Source organism: Sus scrofa, chromosome 18 (genome assembly GCF_054392235.1).
Source record: "Sus scrofa isolate SSC_HxYL_T2T_F1_AM1 chromosome 18, Sscrofa_HxYL_maternal_Yorkshire_Landrace_v2.0, whole genome shotgun sequence".
NCBI lineage: Eukaryota > Metazoa > Chordata > Mammalia > Artiodactyla > Suidae > Sus > Sus scrofa.
In genome coordinates this window covers 49,357,452-49,379,540 of record NC_139400.1, presented here as the reverse complement: position 1 = coordinate 49,379,540, position 22,089 = coordinate 49,357,452, and the positions used below count along the sequence as shown (strand labels likewise).

Here is a 22,089-nt window from a genome sequence, read left to right as displayed (position 1 = left end):
TTCTAGTTTATAGGCTCAAACCAGAAAAAGAAAACTAGAAAGCATGAAAAAATAGAGGAGAAGAGGAATAATAACAACAAAAAGAGCAGAAAGAGAAAATAAGAAAGGTGGCATGGGCAGGTGTCCTTTTTAAAAGAAGGGAAGAAACTGATTTTTTAAAAATTTTATAATTATCCTTAAGGAGAATGGACATAATTTTCCCCACACATACAAATAAATGCTACTTACAGAGTTAAAACACTAACATAATACAGGAGATTAAAATTCACTGAGTGCTTACTATGTCTGTTAGGCACTTTACGTACACTTTTTCATTAAGTATGTATAAGAAGTTGAGTAAGGTCTGAGGGTATAATGTGTAACATAGTGATTATAATTTATAACACTCATTACATAACTGAAATTTTGCTAAGAGAGTAGAGTTTAAATGTAAAAAAGGGTAAATATGTGAGGTCATGGATGTGTTCACTAGATGAGGGGAAACTTTCACAATGTACACAGGTATCAAATCATCAAGTTGTACACTAAATATAATTTTGTCCATTATATCTTAATAAATCTGGAAAAAATATGAATAAAAACGACACGAGGGAGTTCCTGCTGTGGTGCAGTGGGATGGGAATCTGACTGCAGCAGCTCCGGTTGCTGTGGAGGTACAGGTTCAATCCCTGGCCCCGTGCAGTAGATTAGAGATTGGGTGTTGCTGCAGCTGTAGCTCAGATTCAATCCCTGGGCGTGGGAACTTCCACGTGCCATAGATTCAACCATAAACAATACAAAACCAACACGAGGTTGATAGTTTCATTCTTATTTCTTAAAGGTGAGATGGCCGCCTTCATTCAAGGGTATCACAGCTATTAAGGACTGAGTTAATATCTGAAGCCAGTTCTGACGCCAAAGCCTCTATTTTTCCTACTTCATCCTATAATGCAGTGAAATCTACTGCTGTTCAAGAAGTTTTCAAAATTATTTAAATGTTTGTCATTTTAATTCAGAGGCCTAAGATAAAAGATCTCATGTTGTATGACTTCAGTGTGTTGTTGCTGAGCAAGGAAAACAGCACAAAAATAAATGGGTAATCATTTCATATGCTGAGAAACATTTTAATGCACATTATATTTCAAGCAAAAAAATTTCAAAGAAATTCAATTCAACAAATATTTGAGGTTCTCTTGTATATCTAACATTGTGAAGGAAGATCTGCATAAAGTTACAGTCCCATAACTAATTATCTGGTTTGAGACAGAAGTAAAAGTGGTGAAGATTCACCATTAATAAATGGAACTGGAAATACTCAAATACCCACCATTTTCACAGCAGAATCTTGATTAGGCATTTCTTGTTATCCAATCTTCTGGATTTTCCCAGGTGATGTCACAGTAAGAGAGAGAGAAAAAAAGTACATGTGACATACATACATTTCAGGCTCTTCCTGTATGTTAATGACATACTAGGGTGGTACTTTTGGTTTGACTGAAATACCAAGTTATTGAAGGCATCTTTTTTCTTTCCTAAGAAGCTCAGCAAAGATTTTACTCTATCTCACAGTTTGGGGTTAAAAATTTTGTATGGAGAATTTGCAGCTCTCCTATAAGAACTTATATAGTTTTAATAGGATTTGAATAAAGAGTTAAAGTGAAGTATATACTGGCAAAAAAATGCTTTATTGCAAGAATATCTTATCAACATCTTTCCACATGTAAGGATGAAGTCTGTGGGAAATTATGCATTATTATTACTGAAGGAAGATATAAACAGAATGTAAGAAGAAACATGATATACAAAAGTCAAATTTATTCTTCAATTTTCTCATATTAAAATCCTTAATTTTGTGATACCATGTGACCAAGAGCTGACTTGTGTTTGACTATACCACAGTGCCTGGCACAAAACAGGTATGTGAGAGTTTAACTGAATGATCATTTAAGGAGTTTGGGTGAAATTTACACACATCTATTTGTTAAACAAAAGAAGTTTTAAAAATACCTTATCATCATACTGCTTCATTTTTGCAGTATAAATCTTACAGAAAACTATTTATTTTTTTCCTTAATGACTTTATTTTTACTTTATTCCAGGTAAGCAAAATTTTGTAATAAAAACACTATTTAAAAAGGCTAAATTTAGTGAGGTGGAAAAACTTACATTAGACATTAGATCTGTGTTTTTTTTATAATAAAATGTGTGTAGCAGCACTGGTGGAGCTAGTCACTTATGGTGGAGCATGACAATGTGAGAAAAAGGAATGTAAATATTTCTATGTGTGACTGGGTCACCTTGCTGTACAGTAGAAAACCGACAGAACACTGTAAACTAGCTATAATGGAAAAAAATAAAAATGATAAAAAAGGTTAGTAGCAGATATATTTAAAAAGTACATAAAATTGGGAAATGTCTTATTTTAAAAATATTTCTCACCCTTCTTAGAAAGATTATAAGTTGATAGTCTTACAATTGATGGTATCTTAAACAGTATTTCCCAAAAGTAAGATACCTCCACTTTTTTACATCTGAAAAATAAGGGAATAGACACTGACTGCCTGGCAGGTCTCTTTCTTCATTTACAGAATCCAAAGCATAAAGTTAAATACTCATGATGCTCACGACTTTTCTTCAATGTTTAATATCTGAAAAGAGTTTCCAGATTTCTCAGACAGCATTAATTAAATAAAACTACTTTTATTAGCTTGAAAAAGAGGAAGGAGAACGTGTAAATGTACAGTGGAGTTTACAAAAATACCACATACTCTGAAACATTTGAAAAGCCCAAAGGAAAACAGTTTCAAGCAGTGAAATCTAAAATCTGGGAATCTAAAATCTTTTGTTACACATAGCCAAGCAGCTTAATTCCTCTTCACCCTCCACTCCCAAGTATGGCTATTTTTGGAGCATTCATTCATATTTAGTTAAAAAAAAAAAAAAAGCCAGTATTAGTAATAAAAGAGTTAATCATCTTTCTTATGGTCTCTTCATTATTTTATTTAAACAAAATATAACTGAAAACAAAGAGCGATCAGAAATTTGATAATGGACAGAGTCCCCGTAGTGTCTCAGTAGTAACAAACCTGACTACTATCCATGAGGACGCGGTTCGATCCCTGACCTTGCTCAGTGGGTTAAGTATCCTGCATTGCCATGAGCTGTGGTGTAGGTCATAGACATAGTATGGATCCCTCATTGCTGCTGCTGTGGTATAGGCCTGCAGCTACAGACAGCTCAGATTTGAGCCCTAGCCTGGGAATTTCCATATGCCTTGGGTGCAGCCCTAAAAAGAGAAAAAAAGAAAAAAAAAGAAATTTGATAATGGCCAACTTTTGGCCATTATTTTTGCTATGTAAACTTAATAGATTACTAGATGCTATGCAAATTTCAACTAAAGATATATTTCATTCTTCCTAATCCTCACTGGCAATTGACCAGTATTTATCCTTGTTTAAAGATAATCTCATACAAAGTGATACTGCAGTCCTAACAGAAAAATCACTATCATTATAGAAGTGTAAAGACCAAGGTATAAATGTCAGCATTCTGGCACTATTCTAAGGAAGACACTGAAAATTAGGGCAGGGTATTTTTAAACCAATAGGCTTGTAAACCTATACTTAGTATATAAAGTTCTGGCTTAAGTTACTTTGCCAGCAGTCATCTGCTGCAGATGCTTTAAGAGAAGAGCTGCTGAAAAAAAAACACATCAAGTGTAGAAGACAAGTTCAAAAATAGAAAATATTACCTTTGAGCTATGAACTCTCTTCTAAGAAAGTTTTGAAGTTTAAAGTATTTGGAATCTTTAAATGTGGACTGAAAAATGTGGAAACTGAAAAATATTTACTTTGTGTTCTTTCACTGTGAGGTTAAGGTCGCTACTGTAACAGTTTTCATTACAAGGAATATGTAGAACAAGGCTAAAGACTGAAGCAAGAGGTAAGAACTTCACTTGAATAACACTAACTTGATAACTCAAAAGTTTTAGCTATTGTGGTATTTCATTCTGAGATGTATTACACCCTGAAGTTTACAAATCAATTACTGAAAATTTCTGTATCTATATGAAAAAATTACTTGCCTTTATAAAAGTTTTAAAGTACCTATGTGAATGCAAATTGAGTATTTTATTTTTCAATTGAAGACTTTATTTTTCTATATCAGGGTCATGCTGATAACATATGTTCCCCATCCTTGCTTTTTAGAAATGTAGTATCTGAAAGTTTTGGTTACATTTTTGTACCATTCTAGTTTTCAGAACAAACTGAATGTTTTTAAAGGCCCACTTGACTGTGTCTTATGGGAAAGTGAAAAATATTAAATTTATTGATTTAGTTTAAAAAGTTGTGATTCTGCTTGAATTTTGATACTTGTAGAAACATATAAACTACATAATAAAGTAATGAAATTTTGAATGGTAAACTATACACACTTATGTAAGAAAATGTATGTATTACTGCAATATGGATTAGCAACAGTACTAAACATCTTACTGCACATCTCCAGCAACCTGTATAACTTGTCCTAAGCTTGGGTTTTTAATAAAGACACTTTTTAAAAATGTGATTAGCACGTGGAAAAAAAAATCAAACAGTAATCATTATTTGTATAGCATCATAAAATCAGTTTCTTAGGGGCATTTAAAAAGAATTCTTCCTAATTAGATTTTCAAGGCAGCAGGTAAAAAAACCCCACAAACTAGAAAGTGAAACTTTCTCATGATACAAACATAAAACAAAAATGAAACTCGGCAAAAAGTAGATTAGAGATGGTGGTAAAAGAAAAGGGAACAGATTTTAAAGGCTAGTTATTTAAAAACTGGCCATTTATACCAATTTCCTTAAATAGTAAAACGTGGCTTCTCAGTCAGAATTTTATAGATACTTATGGGAAAATACACAATTTCAGAGCTTAGAATTTATTTATCTATCCTCTCCAATTCCACTGCTCTAATACCTAACAGTGTTTTTCAAGATGATAAACCAAGGCACATGGAAAGGAGGTAATTTGCACTGATTACCCTTAGAGCACTTGGAGTTCCTCTGTCCTTGAATTTGTCCTAGAACAACAGCATAGGTAGTAAGCAATATCCAGAGATGCAGGGCTTGGTTATAAGCTGCCAATAAAAACCAAGTAAACTACTTTAAGATATGGTCTGCTGCATTAGCTAGCTTAAGATAAGATAAATTCAATTATTTAGACTAAGTTAACCACAAAGTTCTAGGCTTTTATGGTAATATATATGTTTGAATCTTAATTTTCAATATAAAATGTGTTAGAGTCCTTACAGGCAATATCTAGCTTTTATCAATTTATAAAACATGCCAGTATAATCCCATTCCATAATACCCTGGATAAATCTTGCAGGCACAAAATAAAAATTAATTGTCTTTATTACTAGCCATAATAAACAATTTCTAATTCCAGGTACACAAAGCCTGTGGCTATCAGCAAAACTGAGTCACAAAACAACCAAATGAACAACAAAATTGTATCTTTTTTCCCCCCAAAAAGAGATTTCTGAGGGTACTTTGCTTTTTCTTAACATCAACAAGTGAAACAAGAAACTCTTAAAATTAGATCCTACAAACTGTAATTTCTGAGACCCAAGGCACTGCAAACTTTAACATACTCCTATCTTTGCGAACTACAAAGAAGTTTTGTGTTACACAGGATCATCTATTTTTATTTAATTTACATTTTTAAATGCATAAAATTTCGACATGACACTGAACCAAAAAAGAATTAGGTAAAGTTAAACAACAGACTCACTGTTTACATGAACTGCATATGCTTACCCTGAAGGTAACCGGAGGAGCTACCGCAGCAAAAGAAAATTCTTCCTGTCTGAGGCGTGCTAATATAGTACAAGGTGCAGCTGAGGGCGGTTCCAAAGCCTTGGCTATGCTCTATGCAAAATCAGTCTTGTGACGAATTACTACACAGTGCTTTATTATGCTCTGAGTTACAGGCTTGCTGGCTCTGAGCTAGTTACCAGTCTGTCAATAGAACATGATCAAATAGAAATAATGTGGCAGTTAAGGTAAATCTGTACTGTTAGAGCACTGCCAACTTGCTCTGGGAAGAAAAAAAGGAACCTCGATATTAACACTTGGAAACACTCCCTTCCTCATCATGTTTCTTGGTTGTCAGCGTATTTGTAATATGCATACTTTTCTCTATGAATGTTATATTTCAATACAAAGTGAAAAAGATTAGGTGGTGGCTGCCAGTTGCAGCGGGGAGGGGTGGGGTGGGGGTGGGAGCGAAGAGCTATTGCTTAACAGGTACAGAGTTTCAGTTTGGAAGATAATAAGAGTTCTGGAGCTGGATGGTGGTGGCAGTGTCACAATAATGTCAATTTTCTTAATGACACCAAACTATACACTTAAAATAGAAAATGGAAAATTTTGTTATGTATATTTTACCATTTTTCAAAGGTTAGCCCATTTAAGACATGAAAAATGATACGAAGCATAAAAGTGTGGTCAGTAGGAGGTTAACAGTCTTTACTGCAAGGCAGTGGGATTCAGAGTGATTTTTTATGTGTTTTTTTTTTTTTTTTGTAATATTTTCCTAAACTGTAAATTTCAACAAGACCATGCATAGATCTGCTAAAAAAAAAATCTGAACACAATGAAATTCTTATGGTTAAAAAGTTGAAAAAATTTCTCTTTCTGCTGCAAATAAAAGCAGTCAAACTGTCGTGAAGAAAAATATTTTTAACCTTTAAAGAGAAATCAGTCTCGTTTTTAACCTAAATAGTAGGATTAAATATGCTAATACCATGTGCCAGGGCCTGATAAGTTATGCTACAGGCTCCAGGAAGCTTTATCATCAGGAACATGGTCATGCTACATTTATGTAAATAAATATTATTTATAACACTCTTCTCTCTTCTAGGCTTAAGAGAAACTGAACCCACACAAAATTTCAGAAATCAAACTTTGTGAAGTAGCATTCTCTATTAAAAACAACACAAAAATTTTTTTAAACTTTTTAAAAAAGGCCACTAATACATTATCCAAACTTGGTATCTATCAAATGCTAAAAATTTGGCATTGCTATTTTATTTTAATAAGATGAGAAGATTCACAACCAACATTCCTCTTAGAGGAAGATCTTTTACATTCTAGTAATGGAGGCTCAAGGACAACTAGGTGACCCATTTTGAAAACACTTCTCTATCAAGTATGAATATGACGACTTAACTGTCCTGTAGTATATCAATATGCTTAGCAATGATAAGAATTTTAAGGATATCTCTTTGAAAGATGACTTTAGATGAATCGTGTTCAACAAAAACAACAAATAATGCTAGAGAGTTCTATAACCTTTCTGGAGGGGTATTTGGAAATACTATTAAGAGCTTTTTAGAAATATACATTCCCTTTGACACACCACTCTTATGTCCCAAGGACTTCACCCTAAGAAAATAAGGCAGTACACAAAGATTTAGTTGCAGGGATGTATGCTGCAGAGTTGTTTGTATTCACAGCCTCACCTGTGGCATATGGAAGTTCCCAGGCTATGGGGTCAATCAGAGCTGCAGTTGCCGGCCTCACCACAGCCACAGAAAGGCAGGATGCAAGCCACATCTGACCTATGCCACAGCTTGCAGCAGCACCAGGTACTTAACACACTTAGCAAGGCTAGGGATCAAACCCGCATCCTCATGGACACCATGTTAGGTTCTTAACCTGCTGAGCCAAAAGAGCAACCCCACAGAATTGTTTTATTTTTTTTATTTTATTTTATTTTTTTATTTTTTTTTGCTATTTCTTGGGCCGCCCCTGCGGCATATGGAGGTTCCCAGGGTAGGGGTCGAATCGGAGCCATAGCCCCCGGCCTACGCCAGAGCGACAGCAACTCGGGATCCGAGCCGCGTCTGTAACCTACACCACAGCTCACGGCAATGCCGGATCGTTAACCCACTGAGCAAGGGCAGGGACCGAACCCGCAACCTCATGGTTCCTAGTCAGATTCGTTAACCACCGCGCCACGACGGGAACTCCCAGAGTTGTTTTATAATACTGGGGAACTGTAAACAACTTAAATGCCCAATATCTAAACGTTTATTAATACAGGAAAAGTGAATAAATTGTGGTATACACATAAAAATTCTATAGCTCTCAAAAATGATTATTATAAATAGCTAAAATGCATTGTATGTTTACTGTGTGCCAGATACTTTTAAGCACTTCACATACTCCATCTTCATCAAAAAGTCTATAAACAATGAATGCTGGAGAGGGTGTGGAGAAAAGGGAACCCTTTTACATTGTTGGTGGGAATGTATATTGGTGCAACCACTATAGAAAACAGTATGGAGACTCCTCAAAAAACTAAAACTAGAATTACCATATGATCCAGCAATCCCACTCCTGGGCATCTATCTGGAAAAAAACATGACTTAAAAAGATACATGTACCCCAATGTTCATTGCAGCACTATATGCAAGAGCCAAGACATGGAAGCAATCTAAACGTCCACCAAAAGTAGAATAGATAAAAAGAGGTGGTACATATATACCCTGGAATATTACTCAGTCATAAATAAAAATGAAAGAATGGAAGAATCTGCAGCAACATGGATGGATCTAGAAATGATCATACTATGAGAAGTTAGACCGTGAGGGACAAACATCATGTGCTATCACTTACATATGGAACTGAAGAAAAGGATACAAATGAATTTATTTGCAGAAGAGAAACAAACTCACAGACTTTGAAAAATTTATGGTTACCAAAGGGGACACATTGGAGGGGTGGAGATAGACTGAGGGTTTGGGATAGAAATGTTCCAAAGTTAGGTTGTACAAATATAACTGTAATAAAATTCACAGAATTAAAAATACAGTAATGATGAAAAAGCTTGAAATATTGTGAGAATTACCAAAATGTGACACAGAGACATGAAGTGAGCAAATGCTGTTGGAAAATGGTGCTCATAGACTTGCTCAACAAAGAGTTGCCACAAAGCTTCAATTTGTACAAAATGCAGTGCACAGTGCATTTTATAATGAAGTATGTCTGTGTAATTTAATCTGTAAATCTTAATACTTCCCCCTTCATTATAGACAAGGCATCCAAGATCTGAGAGAAATCATGTGTTACTTATGTGACTTACATATATGAGCTGGAAGACTTTTTTTCTTATTATATCGGCACCGGCATTGTTTCTAGGCAATAATATAAACGTAACACTTAACATGAGAGGGCTAAAGATGTGTGTGAATGAGAACAATGTTTTGAAACCGTGCCACAGAAAGGGAATAAGGACACAAGCAAAGCGCATGCAAAGTACGGAATGAAAGAAAATGAGTTTTGTTTCAAATAGCTCTAGGATCTTTTTTTTTTTGAATGGAGATATAAAAGATCCCAGGAATAAGAGAAATCCTAAAGGCAGACTCTTCAGCAGCACAGTGGACTTTCAATCTCAGGACACAATGACTGGACCTTGTTGCCTCAGAGTTTCTTTATTCTGTCATAGAAACAGAAATTACTCATACCGTTCCTAAAACAAACTCTAAACCTGAAATCGATAGGACAAAGAGCAAAGAACTTACTGTACAGGGCTCAAATATATGGCAGATTTTTCTCCCCTTACAACTCTGAAACTGGCTGTCTTTATCAAAGGAGAAAAGGATATCCATCTGTATTTCTGAGTAACTTGTTAAAACATTCAGACACTGTCAATTATTCAATTAACTTGAAAGGCTAAAGATGAATTTTACCATCAAAAAAGTTTCTCGAAATTTTGAAATAATGAAAAAAATGAAAAAGCCCACCAAAAATCTATCAATTTAAATCTTAATAACTTATTAATCGATTGGTTTTGCCTTTAATCTTTGGGCAGAGAGTAAAGGGAATAAAGGTATTACATTAATTAATAGGTATATGAAAGAAATCATTTCATAATCCCACATAAAACCTGTGGTAAGTAGTTATTTCTCAATAATACAATCTATGACTTAACTATTAACTCACAGTTTACCAGAATCTAATTATCATTCCTCTATGGAATGAATTTTTAAACTTCAATCTGAACTTGACTAGGAAGTTATTCCAGACCAAACAATAGAGCCATAAGGAAGACAATTCAGTAGGAGGTGAGTTGTAATACTCTTCATAAGGACTCTTGCAAAACTTATTCTTGCTAATTACTACATGGTGTAAATAGAAAGACTTTTTTCATGTAGTTCTTTCTATTTATATGCAAAACATCTGCCTAGGCATTTGACTTCCCTCAAAACTCTGAAAAAGACAACTTCAACACTGTGATAGTTCAAAATAAAGCTCAAGGTGATATGTTTATCATGAATATGGTTTAAAATGTTTAAGGAGCAAAAACAGAGATGAAAGTAATACATTATTCTATTTTGGGTAGATGAATGTCAAGTAAAGATTTTCTCAGAAGCTTTTTCTCATTTAAAATCATTCTAAATATTTAACCTATTAGATGACTGTTGCAGAGTTGATTGCTGCAATTATGAATTTACACACACATCTACAAAGAGGAACACCTATGGTTCTAATTGCAATGCATTTCTTAAAAACGCTATGCAAGAATCTAGGACTGAGTAACTTAATTTTCAGAAATTCAAATGAAGTTCAAGAACACAATCTATATCTCTTTACTTTCTTACTTAAAAAGTAATAAATTCTATAAACTCCTTTAGAGGAAATGACATTTATGTTGCAATAGGTAGGTCAAGTTCAAGAAAATCAGATGTAAGACAATACCATAAATGAAGGAAGTCTTTCCTAACTCTCCTCTTAAATGCATCATGTTCTAATATTTCAAGATGCTCACCCCTGAAATTGTTTCTATTTTATTAGGTCTGCATTTCTGTGCCTAAAATGCAACAAGAAAAACTTTTGTTTTAATTTTTTTTTTTTTTTTTTTGTCTTTTTGCTATTTATTGGGCCGCACCTGCGGCATATGGAGGTTCCCAGGCTAGGGGTCGAATCAGAGCTATAGCTGCCAGCCTACACCAGAGCCACAGCAACACTGGATCCAAGCCATGTCTGCAACCTACATCACAGCTCACGGCAACACTGGATCGTTAACCCACTGAGCAAGGGCAGGGACTGAACCCTCAACCTCATGGTTCCTAGTCGGATTCGTTAACCACTGCGCCACGACGGGAACTCCTGGTTTAATTTTTAACTCCTTCCATATCACACAGTTGGTATTCTGTACGTTGAAAAGTAACAGTATTGTTTAGGATTGCTGTTTTGGCATGGGTTATATTAAAAATGGTAAAAAAAGAAAAAAGAGTTATGGTATTAAAGCTTTTATTATCAGTGTATTTCTATCCAGTATATTTTTAGATGTTCAGAGACAACTTACTATCCCTTCCTTTTGCTGTGCCAAATGAACTCATTTAAAAAATAATGAGTTCCTGTCATGGCTCAGTGGTTAACGAATCCGACTAGGAACCATGGGGTTGAGGGTTCAACCCCTGGCCTCGCTCAGTGGGTTAAGCATCCAGTGTTGCCGTGAGCTGTGGTGTAGGTTGTGGATGCGGCTTGGATCCCGCGTTGCTGTGGCTCTGGCACAGGCCGGCAGCTACAGCTCCGATTAGACCCCTAGCTTGGGAACCTCCATATGCCATGGGAGCGGCCCTAGAAAAGGCAAAAAGACAAAAAAAAATAATAATAATTAATAATAATAATAATAAGCTAAGAAAATAATGAAGAAAATTATTATGAAAGAGACTCAAGTTCATAAACTAATAATTTGTAGCAAAGAATTATTTGAAATTATATGGTGGATTAGTGGTTGATAACTTGAATTTTAAAAATATATAAACAGAAGAAAACACAAACTATAACCCTTTCAGAGTTCCCACTGTAGTGCAGTGGGTTAATGATCCAGCTTGTCTCTGTGGCATTGCTGGTTAATTCCTTGCCTGGCACAGTGGGTTAAGGATCTGGCATTGCCACAGCTGTGGCACAGGTCACAAACGCAGCTCAGATTCGATCCCTGGCTCAGGAACTTCCATATGCCGTGGGTGCGTCCAAAAAAGGAAAAAAAAAAAAAAAATCAATATAGTAAAATAAACCAAAGTACTATATAAAGGATATCTTGTACTTAGAAGAAAACAAAGACTATTTCTTAAAAGTTACATGTTCCAAAATAAAAGAAAATGAAAGTGTATATAATGCTACTACATCTTTAGAAGAAATGTACATGGCACATATTAAGTGACGTTTATGAAGGTAAAAGGAAAATCATCTATAGAGGAAAATCGTAACACTGTTATTTTTTTCTGTACTACATTTTCTCATTCTATGGCTGGGAGGATAAATTAGGGAGTAAGTTATACAAGCTATTTAAATAATATGCTATATTCTCCTATTCTGGCTACAGAATGAGTCATGATGTGTAAATGAAGAGTCATGTGCAAATTAAGGTCAGTAAAACTATTCTAAAGAATTACTACGTTGGCTTAAAGAAGCCATTTAAAGGTCTGAAAAGGAGGTTCACATTTACACTGCTCAAAAATGGAATGAAACAAAAAACGTGTAAAAATATATTTCTAACATACTCTCATGGTTAATATCATTTTATAAAAACCCTTGCAAATAAAAAAAAAAAAACAAAAAGAACTCAGAGAGAAAAGAAGAAAATAAATGGCTAGTTATTTTAAAAGTTCAACTTCAAAAGTAAAAGAAATACTTTTTTAAAAACACCTATTATCATTTGGCAAAGATGAGGAAAAAAATGATACCTAGTCCCTGGAAAACACAGAGCCAAGCTATTTGAATATACTGTTGGTGGAAATATAAACTGGTACAATCTTTCCAGAGGGTAATGTGGCAACACATTCGGAAGGCTCTGACCCAATATTTTCATTTAAACAATCAAACATAGACATGCACAGATGCTACAAGAATGTTCACTGACTCATTATTTATCATAATGGGAAATGAGAAGCAATCTAAATGTCTTCAACAAGAAAGAAGCTGCTAAATAATTAATGATATCCATATATGATTTAAGAAAAGAAATATTACAGTCATTAGAATAAGTTTATTGTTAAGGAATAAATTAATAAGTGATAATCTGTTATACAGTATGATCTCATTTTGCAAAAAATGACACAATAGTTATATGTATACAAAGAGAAAGGAGTACATTTACTAAAATACGGAGTTTTTTTAGGTGGTGAAAATTGCAGATTACTTCTTTTTGCTTATCTAGATTTACTAATTTTATATCAGCATATACTATATCAAGAATAAAAAGGGAAAGAATCAAAAGGAAAATTAAGTCTAAAATAGGTAATTAAAAATGGAAGAATCCTTATAAAAAACTGGATCTTAATTCAGGTTTCATGAGTCCTTTATCATCAAAACGTCCCTAAAGCTGAATCAAAAGATTGGAAATCCACATGTGTAGACCCCACGAGTTAACTTTTCAAACTCAGTAATGAATAACATGATCTGTACTTTAAGTATTCTAGAGGAGACTCAAACGTAAGCTTTATCCTTTATAATAATTCATGTTTCTCATACAATTTTAGTGAAATTAAATCTCAAGAACTGAAGGGAGTTCCTGACGTGGCTCAGTGGTTAACAAACTCGACTATGAACATGAGGTTGTGGCCCTGACCTTGCTCAGTGGGTTAAGGATCGGGCGTTGCCATGAGCTGTGGTGTAGGTCAGAGACTCAGCTCGGATCCCAAGTTGTTGTGACACAGGCCGGCGGCTACATCTCTGCTTAGACCTATAGCCTGGGAACCTCCATATGCCTTGGGTGCGGCCCTAGAAAAGACAAAAAAAAAGTAAAAAAAAAAAACCCACAAAAAACCTCAATAACTGAAAATGATGTAATGTATGTGCCAAGCCTCCAAGTGTGCTACCTAGGTCAGCTGAACCAACTACAATTATGACAGCAGGCACGTTGGGATTAGTTTCTGTTTTCTAGAGTGTAGGTGCTCAGGTTAAAAACTCTTGCTCCAAATTTGGCATAATGCTGGACACCCCTTATTCCCAATCTTTTTAAAGTTAAGAAAGATGTATGATAAAGCTAGCCATTCAGTTTTTATCTCCAAAGCTGAGAGCTCCAAATGGAATATTGTTTAGAGAGAATTTTTAAATGCACTACTTAATATGAACCTACTATATGAGAATGACATGTCTAAAAGAAAGTTGGGAAAAGAACAGCTTTATTTACAGAAGGAAGAAAAAAAAGAATTAATATTTATTGAATAACTAGCATCTGGCAAAAATAGTTTGGCACTGAATGTATCTAACCTCTTTTTAAAATCTTAGTAACACCCAGGTAGATATTAGAATAATATACAGCTGGAATTCTCCCAAAGTGTAATTCTTTAAAATAAGTGAAATGAAAAATACAAAGACTAAACATACTCTACTGAACATACTGAAGGAAACAAGGTGGCAAGAGAGTTTTTGGGTGAATCTTCTCATTCTAGAGAACTAGAAACCAAGGTTTATAAAAATGAAATGTGTCCAGGCTAAACCCTTACAATGAGGCAGTACTGAGATTTGAACCAACGATTTACCAACTACTAAACTCTCAAACATCTATACATGACCTCATTCCCTCACAAGGTTGAAAACTGCTCAGATCACAGATTATATAACTTGTTAAAGAAAGAAAATATGGGAGTTCCTGCTGTGGTGCAGTGGGTTGAGAATCCAACTGTAGCAGCTTGGGTCACTCAGGCAGCACAGATTCAATCCCCAGCCCTGCACAGTGGATTAAGGGATTCAGAGTTGCTGCAGCTGCAGTGTAGGTCTCAGCTGCAGTTCAGATTCAATCCCTGGCCCAGGAACTTCCAAATGCCTCGTGAGGCCATTTAAAAGAAAAGAAAGAAATATATATGTATCTTAAGTAGGTAAACCACAATACTTATAATATACAGAGAATAACAGAACAATGATAATTGATCAATAATTAGATTTCCCTCTCCTGCCAAAAGTAGGAACATGTGACAAAATCATATACAGGAAACGGTTGTGTACCTAGGACAAATAGAATAAGTATTTAATTAGCTTAGAAAGATAAAAATTTTAAAGATGAACAATACGGTAACATCTTACTAAAGAAGTAATTCTCATTTTCACCTAGAAGCATGCTTTACTCAAAAGCTTCAAAGAGTTAGACCAAATGCTGGCTCTGCTACTTACTAGCTATAGTTCCTAAGCAAATTAACTGAAAATTATGATAATTACCAGCTGTACTGTGTTTTAAGGATTAAATTAGGTAAAACACACGGGTATATTTGGATATAAGTAAACACTCTCAAATTTTAGTTCCTTTTCCCTAGTTACAAGATAACAAACAGGGTAGGGTCAAACTCACCCCAAAGTCAATCAGTTTCTAATTATTTTCTAGTTCTAATGCTGGTGTAGTTCTCTCTTATCTTAGGGGAACTTCTGGAGGTTTCTTTTTTGTAACATTTCACTATGCTATAAAGGTAAGGTTAAGTTCTCAAACTTTTCTCATCTCTATCAAAATCGATCCACTGTCTCATTCCCTCATTCCCTCGGTGTGACAGAGAAATCAAGATAAACCGACAAACAGTTCACAGGGGAAGACTCTGTAATATGATTTTTTTGATGATAGTACTCTGGACCCACACTCCAAGTGGGACATCTGAGGTAAGGTAAACGGGAGGGGTGTGCCGTGACTAGGCTTCAGAGAAGATACAACAGAGGCAGGAAGGATCTTGCAGGAACCCACATCGTCTTAAACCTATGACTACTTCCACCTACTTACAAGCAGGAACTTGCCAAACACATTAAGCAACCCTCCAACAACTGCAAAACAACTTTGTAATCTATTAGCAAGTGAAATGAAGAACATATTTTGAAAAAAATAGACAAATGGCATTTACATCTGTATTGGCAGAAAAACGTCACACTTGGTTTAAATTTCTAGGTTAATAATGGTTTTTAGGAGAGGAAAAATAATTTCTCCTCTACTCTTCCAGGTTCTTTCCTGAGGCATGCCCTGTACTAAAACAAACAAACAAAACAGATTAACAGAAAAAAAAAAAATCGTACCTATGAGAGCAAGCACAAAGATAGGAGACCCAAAGAGAGCCAGGCAATAGAGGCTTTTATACCATATTGAGCTAAGGAGAAAGAGGTAGGAGCCTGGGACTTCAAGGGAAGGAAGGCAATTCAAAGCAGGAGAGGAAGAACAAACAAACATTTACCAAACACTTGGTAAACAAACATTTGTCCTTCCATGCAGGTAAGTCTATAAGATGAAAATGTAATCTCTGGTAATAGCTCTCTTTCAGGTCTCCTTTCTAAATTTTTAGGCATTTAAGGAGGTAAAAAGCTGTTCTTGAATCCACTGAGTCTTGATTGTCTTCAGCTCCAAATAATCCACATGCTGAAATGGCCTTTTTGGGTGCCATATTATGCTCCCTTTCAGGCTTAAACCACAGAGAGTAAACATCCAAGTGCATTGACAAGTTAATTTAAAAATGTAGCCCTGGGCCACAGCAGAGGGAGAAGTCTGCCACCTGCTGATACAAAACAGAACAGGGAATAATTTCCCTGATGCTTTTCTTTAAGGGAGGAAACCTATCGGGTAAGGTTCGTTACATTAAATTTCAAATAAGTTATTATATGAAGATATAATATACAACCTCTAACTTAAAGGAGAATAAAGATTAAAATATAATTTCAGATTTCCTGTATGCTTCTTAATTCAATATATAATGCCATGCCTGAATTATTTTAAAAGCAAGTATAAGAGAAATATATGGAAATGATTTAACAAATTATAGGGAACATTCAAACTGCTTGAAACATTTAAAACTGCTATGAAAAATGAGAGATAATCCAAGACATTTTGAAAAATCATAAAATCTGTGGGGAAAGGAAAATAATTTTCCCTCTACCCTTCTAGGTCCCTGGCTGAGACCTGCCAGGAATAAAAGATCAACAGGAGAAAAACAAGTTTAATAACATGTACAGTATACTTCCTGTATACATGGGAGATACCCAGGAAAACTGAGTTAGCTCCCAAAATGGCTCAAGCCATCACCTAAAATGCTGTCTCTAGCTAAAGACAAAAGACGTTGGGCAGGGGAAAGCCAGGTTTTCAGGCAAAGCTCAGTAAACAGGGGTGTAGTTTTTATGTGAAGTTAAAACCTTTAAAAAAGAGTTTCTAAGATTCAGTCATCACACTCTTCCTGGTACAGAAAGGAAGATGCCCGTAAAAATGGAGATTTTGCTTATAAATGTAAGTTGCTCTTATCAAAGTGTAACTTCTGCTTGCTTTTTAGTTTTTCTCCTGTCAGCTGGTTTTTTTTGTTTTGTTTTGTTTTTTAAATCAGCCTAAAAATCCTTATGCCAAAGAGGTATATTTTGGAGTTACAAATTCTGCCCCCTTTCAAATCCTATAGATTTCACCTCTGCAATCCATCAATTTTCTGTCTTCCTCTTTCTACTGCTCTCATAGAAGTCTAGAGAGCATAGTCATTCTCTTTATTCCAGGATTATTTTAATTCCTGCCTTCCTGCTCCTCCAGGAAGGCAGATTTGCCAACCCAACATATACCTCTCTGACATAAGGATTATTTTGAACTGATTATTTCAGAGAAATAGCAGAAACAGAAGAAGCTCTGAAAACAAAGTAGAAACTACCCTTTTGTAAGGGAAATTTACATTTATAAAGCAAATCTTCTCTCTTTGTCTCTCTTTGTACCCGGAGGAGAAGCATGATTAAAGCACAAGAAACATATCAATGGAGAATGCACTTTCATCTGTTATCAACCCTTGGTCAAGTTTACCATACTTTTCTTCCTCCACACCCCTTAAGAGGCCTTCCCACACCCTTCTTTAGGTCTTTAGCTGTAGATGGTATAATTCTAAGCCATCCAGGAGTTACTTACCGTTCCCCAGTATTGCCCATGTGTACACGTTAATGAACTTCTATTCATTTTTCTCTTGTTAGTCTGGTTATGGGATCCCCAGTGGGGCATTTTAGAAAGGTGGAGGGAAAACTATATTTGCCTCCCCTACACTCCTCTCCTCCTGATTCTAGTAATGCTAATTTAGTAAACTTCAGCTACCAGATTATTCATACTAAAATGTATTCTAGATCTTATTTATTAAAAAAGGAAAAACTCTGGAGTTCCCTTGAGGATCAGTGGATTAAGGACCTGGCATTGTCACTGCGGTGGTTCAGAATTTCCACAGGCTGTGGGTATGCTCCTCCCCACGAAAAAAGAAAAAAAAAAAAGAAAAATGCAAAGGCTCTTTAGCAAATTAATTACAAACAGTTTACTACTGATAATAAAGATGCCTCTACAATGTGGTCTCAACACACTTAAAAAATGTTACTGCTTTTAATTAACAAGTGTTAAAATATATATATATATAAAATAAATGTTCATGTTACTTCAGTTTGAAACATTAAAGGATGAAAAAGTCGCAGCCTTCCTCTCCAGTCTCATCTTCCCTAGTTCGACCACCACCTGCAACAACTATAAACAGTATAGTTTTTCAAGAATTTCCAATAACAAGCATATACATGTGTATCTCTTTTGGAACCATAACTGCCCTACAACTTGCTTTTTTCTGTAGTTACTATCTTTTGAGCTTTAAAAAATGTCATCTTATAGATTTACTTTTTTTCAAGCTGCACAATATTTTACTATACAAATGCACCATAATTTAACCATGTACTATTATTTATTTAACCAATGTATACCACCTCCAAAGTAAATGAAAGCACTTTTTTTTTTTCTATAGCCTTATCACTCTGCTTTCTCATTTCACACAGTAATTTCTGGCAGCCACGAATTTCACTACTTGTGGACAATTAACCTGGAAGTTTTGTGACTTGTAAAATTAGTAATTTTGCTGGGGGCAAGAATTTGGATTATTTACTTCAATGGTTCTTAAACTTTCGTAAGTCTCAGAATCACCTGGGGGAGGGAGGCTTGCTAAAATGAAGAAAGTAAAAGAATCCAAGGATATGATGATGGCTTTTAGCCAGAAAAGAAAATTCTTGGATAAATTAAAAATATTAGTATCTGGTTCAAGAGTGGCTTCGTCTGTTATATAAATGAATTTGCAACAAAAGATATAAGCAAAAAAAGCTAAAACTTTTTCAGGACCTATTCTAGCTAACATAAAAATGGCTTGCTGGATAAGAGATCAAGTTTTCACTGAAGTTGAAAATGTGGTTAACTTGCTGGGTGAGGATAACACAGGAAACATGACAAAATGTGCTTTGAAAAGACAAAATCATAATAGGACTGGTTACAAGTATTTTCATACTTGCAAAGTTAGAGATTCAAGATGCCCTGGCTATATTCTTTGCCAATGTTAAGAGTTTAATGTATTGTCCTCAATTTACAGTGTATTTTATTCCAGCTGGATACCCCTCAGATACCACCACATCCACCAAACATTACCCAGCGTAATCTCCTATTCCTTTGAACTCCACAAAGCCTTCCGCTGATCTCTCTTACACATTTATATTCATTCATTTTATTTTTTTATCTTTTTGCTATTTCTTTGGGCCGCTCCCGCGGAGGTTCCCAGGCTAGGGGTCGAATCGGAGCTGTAGCCACTGGCCTACGCCAGAGCCACAGCAACGCGGGATCCGAGCCGCATCTGCAACCTACACCACAGCTCACGGCAATGCCGGATTAACTCAGTTAACCCACTGAGCAGGGGCAGGGACCGAACCAGCAACCTCATGGTTCCTAGTCAGATTCGTTAACCACTGCGCCACGACGGGAACTCCTATATTCATTCATTTTAGAAGTACTGTTAGGACTTTAGTTTTTAAGCTAGTTTTTGATACATGATTTGGGAGATTAGCTTCTAAATCTCATAGTATGAAGGCAGGGCCATGTCTCAGGAAATATTTAAGATCTAGATATTTCAGGTGTGAATGAATAAATCTTTACTCTTAGAGTGGACAGAAGACCAAATCTATTCTGAGTTTATATTATCTACTGCTGTATTACCAAGTACTTGGAACAGCTGGAATGCTATTTTCCTACCAGCCAACTGACCACCAGTAATATTATATTATGCACATGAGTTCATTTGGTCAAATACTGAATCAATATTTACTGAATGGTAAATGATAAATGTAAAGGAGCAAGCACTAAAGAGCAGGTAATACAGTAGAGCGTGGTATCTCCCTCTTCTTTCTTTCTAAAAGAATCTCAATTTTGTTAGAGGATGACCAGTTGTTCAACCAAAAAAGTTTTTTTCCCCTCTCAGCTTCGTTTATAATTATGGTGACCATATGACCAATGACATGTAAAGGAGAAAGTTCTGCTTATTGAATAAGTATTCTGCTCCCTGCTTCCTTCTTTCTGTTGTCTGGAAGATGGACATGTTGGCCAGAACTACAATGGCCACCTTGTGACCATGAAAAAAGCCAAGGAAATTTCAAAGACCTCTTCATGTTCCATGTTAATACCAGCTACAGCCTATTTTTTGGACTTCCTATTACACTAAAAAAATAAAATCTGTACTATTTAGTAAAGCCACTGATTTGGAGTCTCTGTTTCGCCTAGTCAAGTACAATGAATAAAAGAAAATGACAAAGAACTATGCACCAATCCAGACCGACAGACCCTTCAAGAACATACATAACAGTAAACAATACAATAAAGTATATAGGAGGTCCCATCGTGGCACAGTGGTTAACGAATCCAACTAGGAACCATGAGGTGGTGGGTTCGATCCCTGATCTTGCTCAGTGGGTTAAGGATACGGTGTTGCCGTGAGCTGTGGTGTAAGTCGCATACATAGCTCAGATCTGGCATGGCTGTGGCTGTGGTGTAGGCCGGCAGCTACAGCTCCGAGTAGACCCCTAGCCTGGGAACCTCCATATGCTTCAGGTGTGGCCCTAGAAAAGACAAAACAAAAAAACCCCAAGAAAGTATATACATTGCTAAATTATGAGATATCAGGAAATGCCACAGATCAGGGAATATGCTTCACAGAACAAATCAAGAATTCAAAACAGGTGATGAAAGGTCATACATTTCTGTATTGATGTAAATCAGATAAAAGTTGAGTTACAGAGATATTTTAAAAGTCCATGTGGTATGTTGATCCACTGAAGTGGTCCTTTAAATCCTAGTTTTCCCCTCTCCCTTTTCTGAATATATCTAAATATAGACTCAGTAGTGGGCTTTCCACTTAGAATAGTATCCAGAAAATATGTGATATTATCTTAGGATAGAAGGAAGAAGTCTTGTTAGAAGTTTATCTCCAGGAAGGAAACACACTAGAGTTTCAGAAACAGCACCAGCTATTTAAGGAATAATTGCTGATGTTCACAAGGAAGCCATAAATACTTGAGATGTGTTAAATTAGAAATGACAATTTTAACTCATTGGGAGCTTCACGTGACAGTTTCATTTCCCCTATTCCTGATATCCAAATAATTTTCACCCTCCTTGTTGCTCTTTAGGGAGTAGTATTAAGACTATACATTTCATTTAATTATGCCAACTTAAAAAATATGCACAACTTAAAAACTGAGAGTTAAGTTTTATTTAGGGCAAAAAGATGACTGTAACCCAGGAGGCAGCATTTCAGGTAGCTCTGAGATACAGCTCCAGTGAGCTAAGGGGGGAAGTCAGTACATATGAAATTGAGGGGGAGGTGCATGCAACCAAACATGCATTTTACAGAAGTTTGCTGCTAGTCTCGTGAAGGTTATTGCTAGTCATGAGAAGCAGATGTCACCAAGAAGGTGTAGCTTTTCTAGATAAGAAGATGCAAGAACTGGGCTCATAAAATCTTCTCCTGAATATATCTAACTATCTGAAGACTTGTCCTGCTAGTTTTCCCAGAGCACAGAGTGCCTCACTCCTGATCTCCACCCTGAGCTCTTTCAGGGGGTGTTGAGGGTGGGCAGCTGCAGTGGCTCATGATTTAATTTGTGTAGAGGCAGATGTGAGTGCCAATCTCCAGTTCATAGCTAGGACTTCTATTTGGGAGAACTCTCCCCACCACCGCCCCAGTTTTATAGAGATGTAACTGTCATGTCACTGTATTCATTTAAGGTATACAGCATAATGGTTGGACATACAGATATTAGGAAATGATTACCGCAATAATCTTAG

The 22,089-nt window shown here is 35.7% G+C and overlaps 1 protein-coding gene across 9 annotated transcripts in view; it reads right to left on the bottom strand.

The window, feature by feature from the left end:
- The window catches only part of NT5C3A (5'-nucleotidase, cytosolic IIIA), a 41,921-nt gene that overhangs the window by 14,775 nt on the left and 5,057 nt on the right, over window positions 1-22,089 (bottom strand). Inside the window, exons 1-3 of one of the 9 annotated variants that reach the window (XM_085005912.1) lie at window positions 5,755-5,816; window positions 5,003-5,098; window positions 1,307-1,354 (exon numbers count right to left, since the gene is read on the bottom strand). The exons of 1 other annotated variant lie outside the window; for it this stretch is intronic. In XM_085005912.1, coding sequence (XP_084862038.1) covers window positions 1,307-1,336 — 30 coding nt within the window. In that variant the 5' untranslated portion in view covers window positions 1,337-1,354; window positions 5,003-5,098; window positions 5,755-5,816. Of the gene's footprint in view, window positions 1-1,306; window positions 1,355-5,002; window positions 5,099-5,754; window positions 5,817-22,089 lie in introns of those variants that run through there. 7 more of the 9 variants (XM_005673266.4, XM_085005914.1, XM_013985729.3 and 4 more) reach the window with 7 other exon arrangements.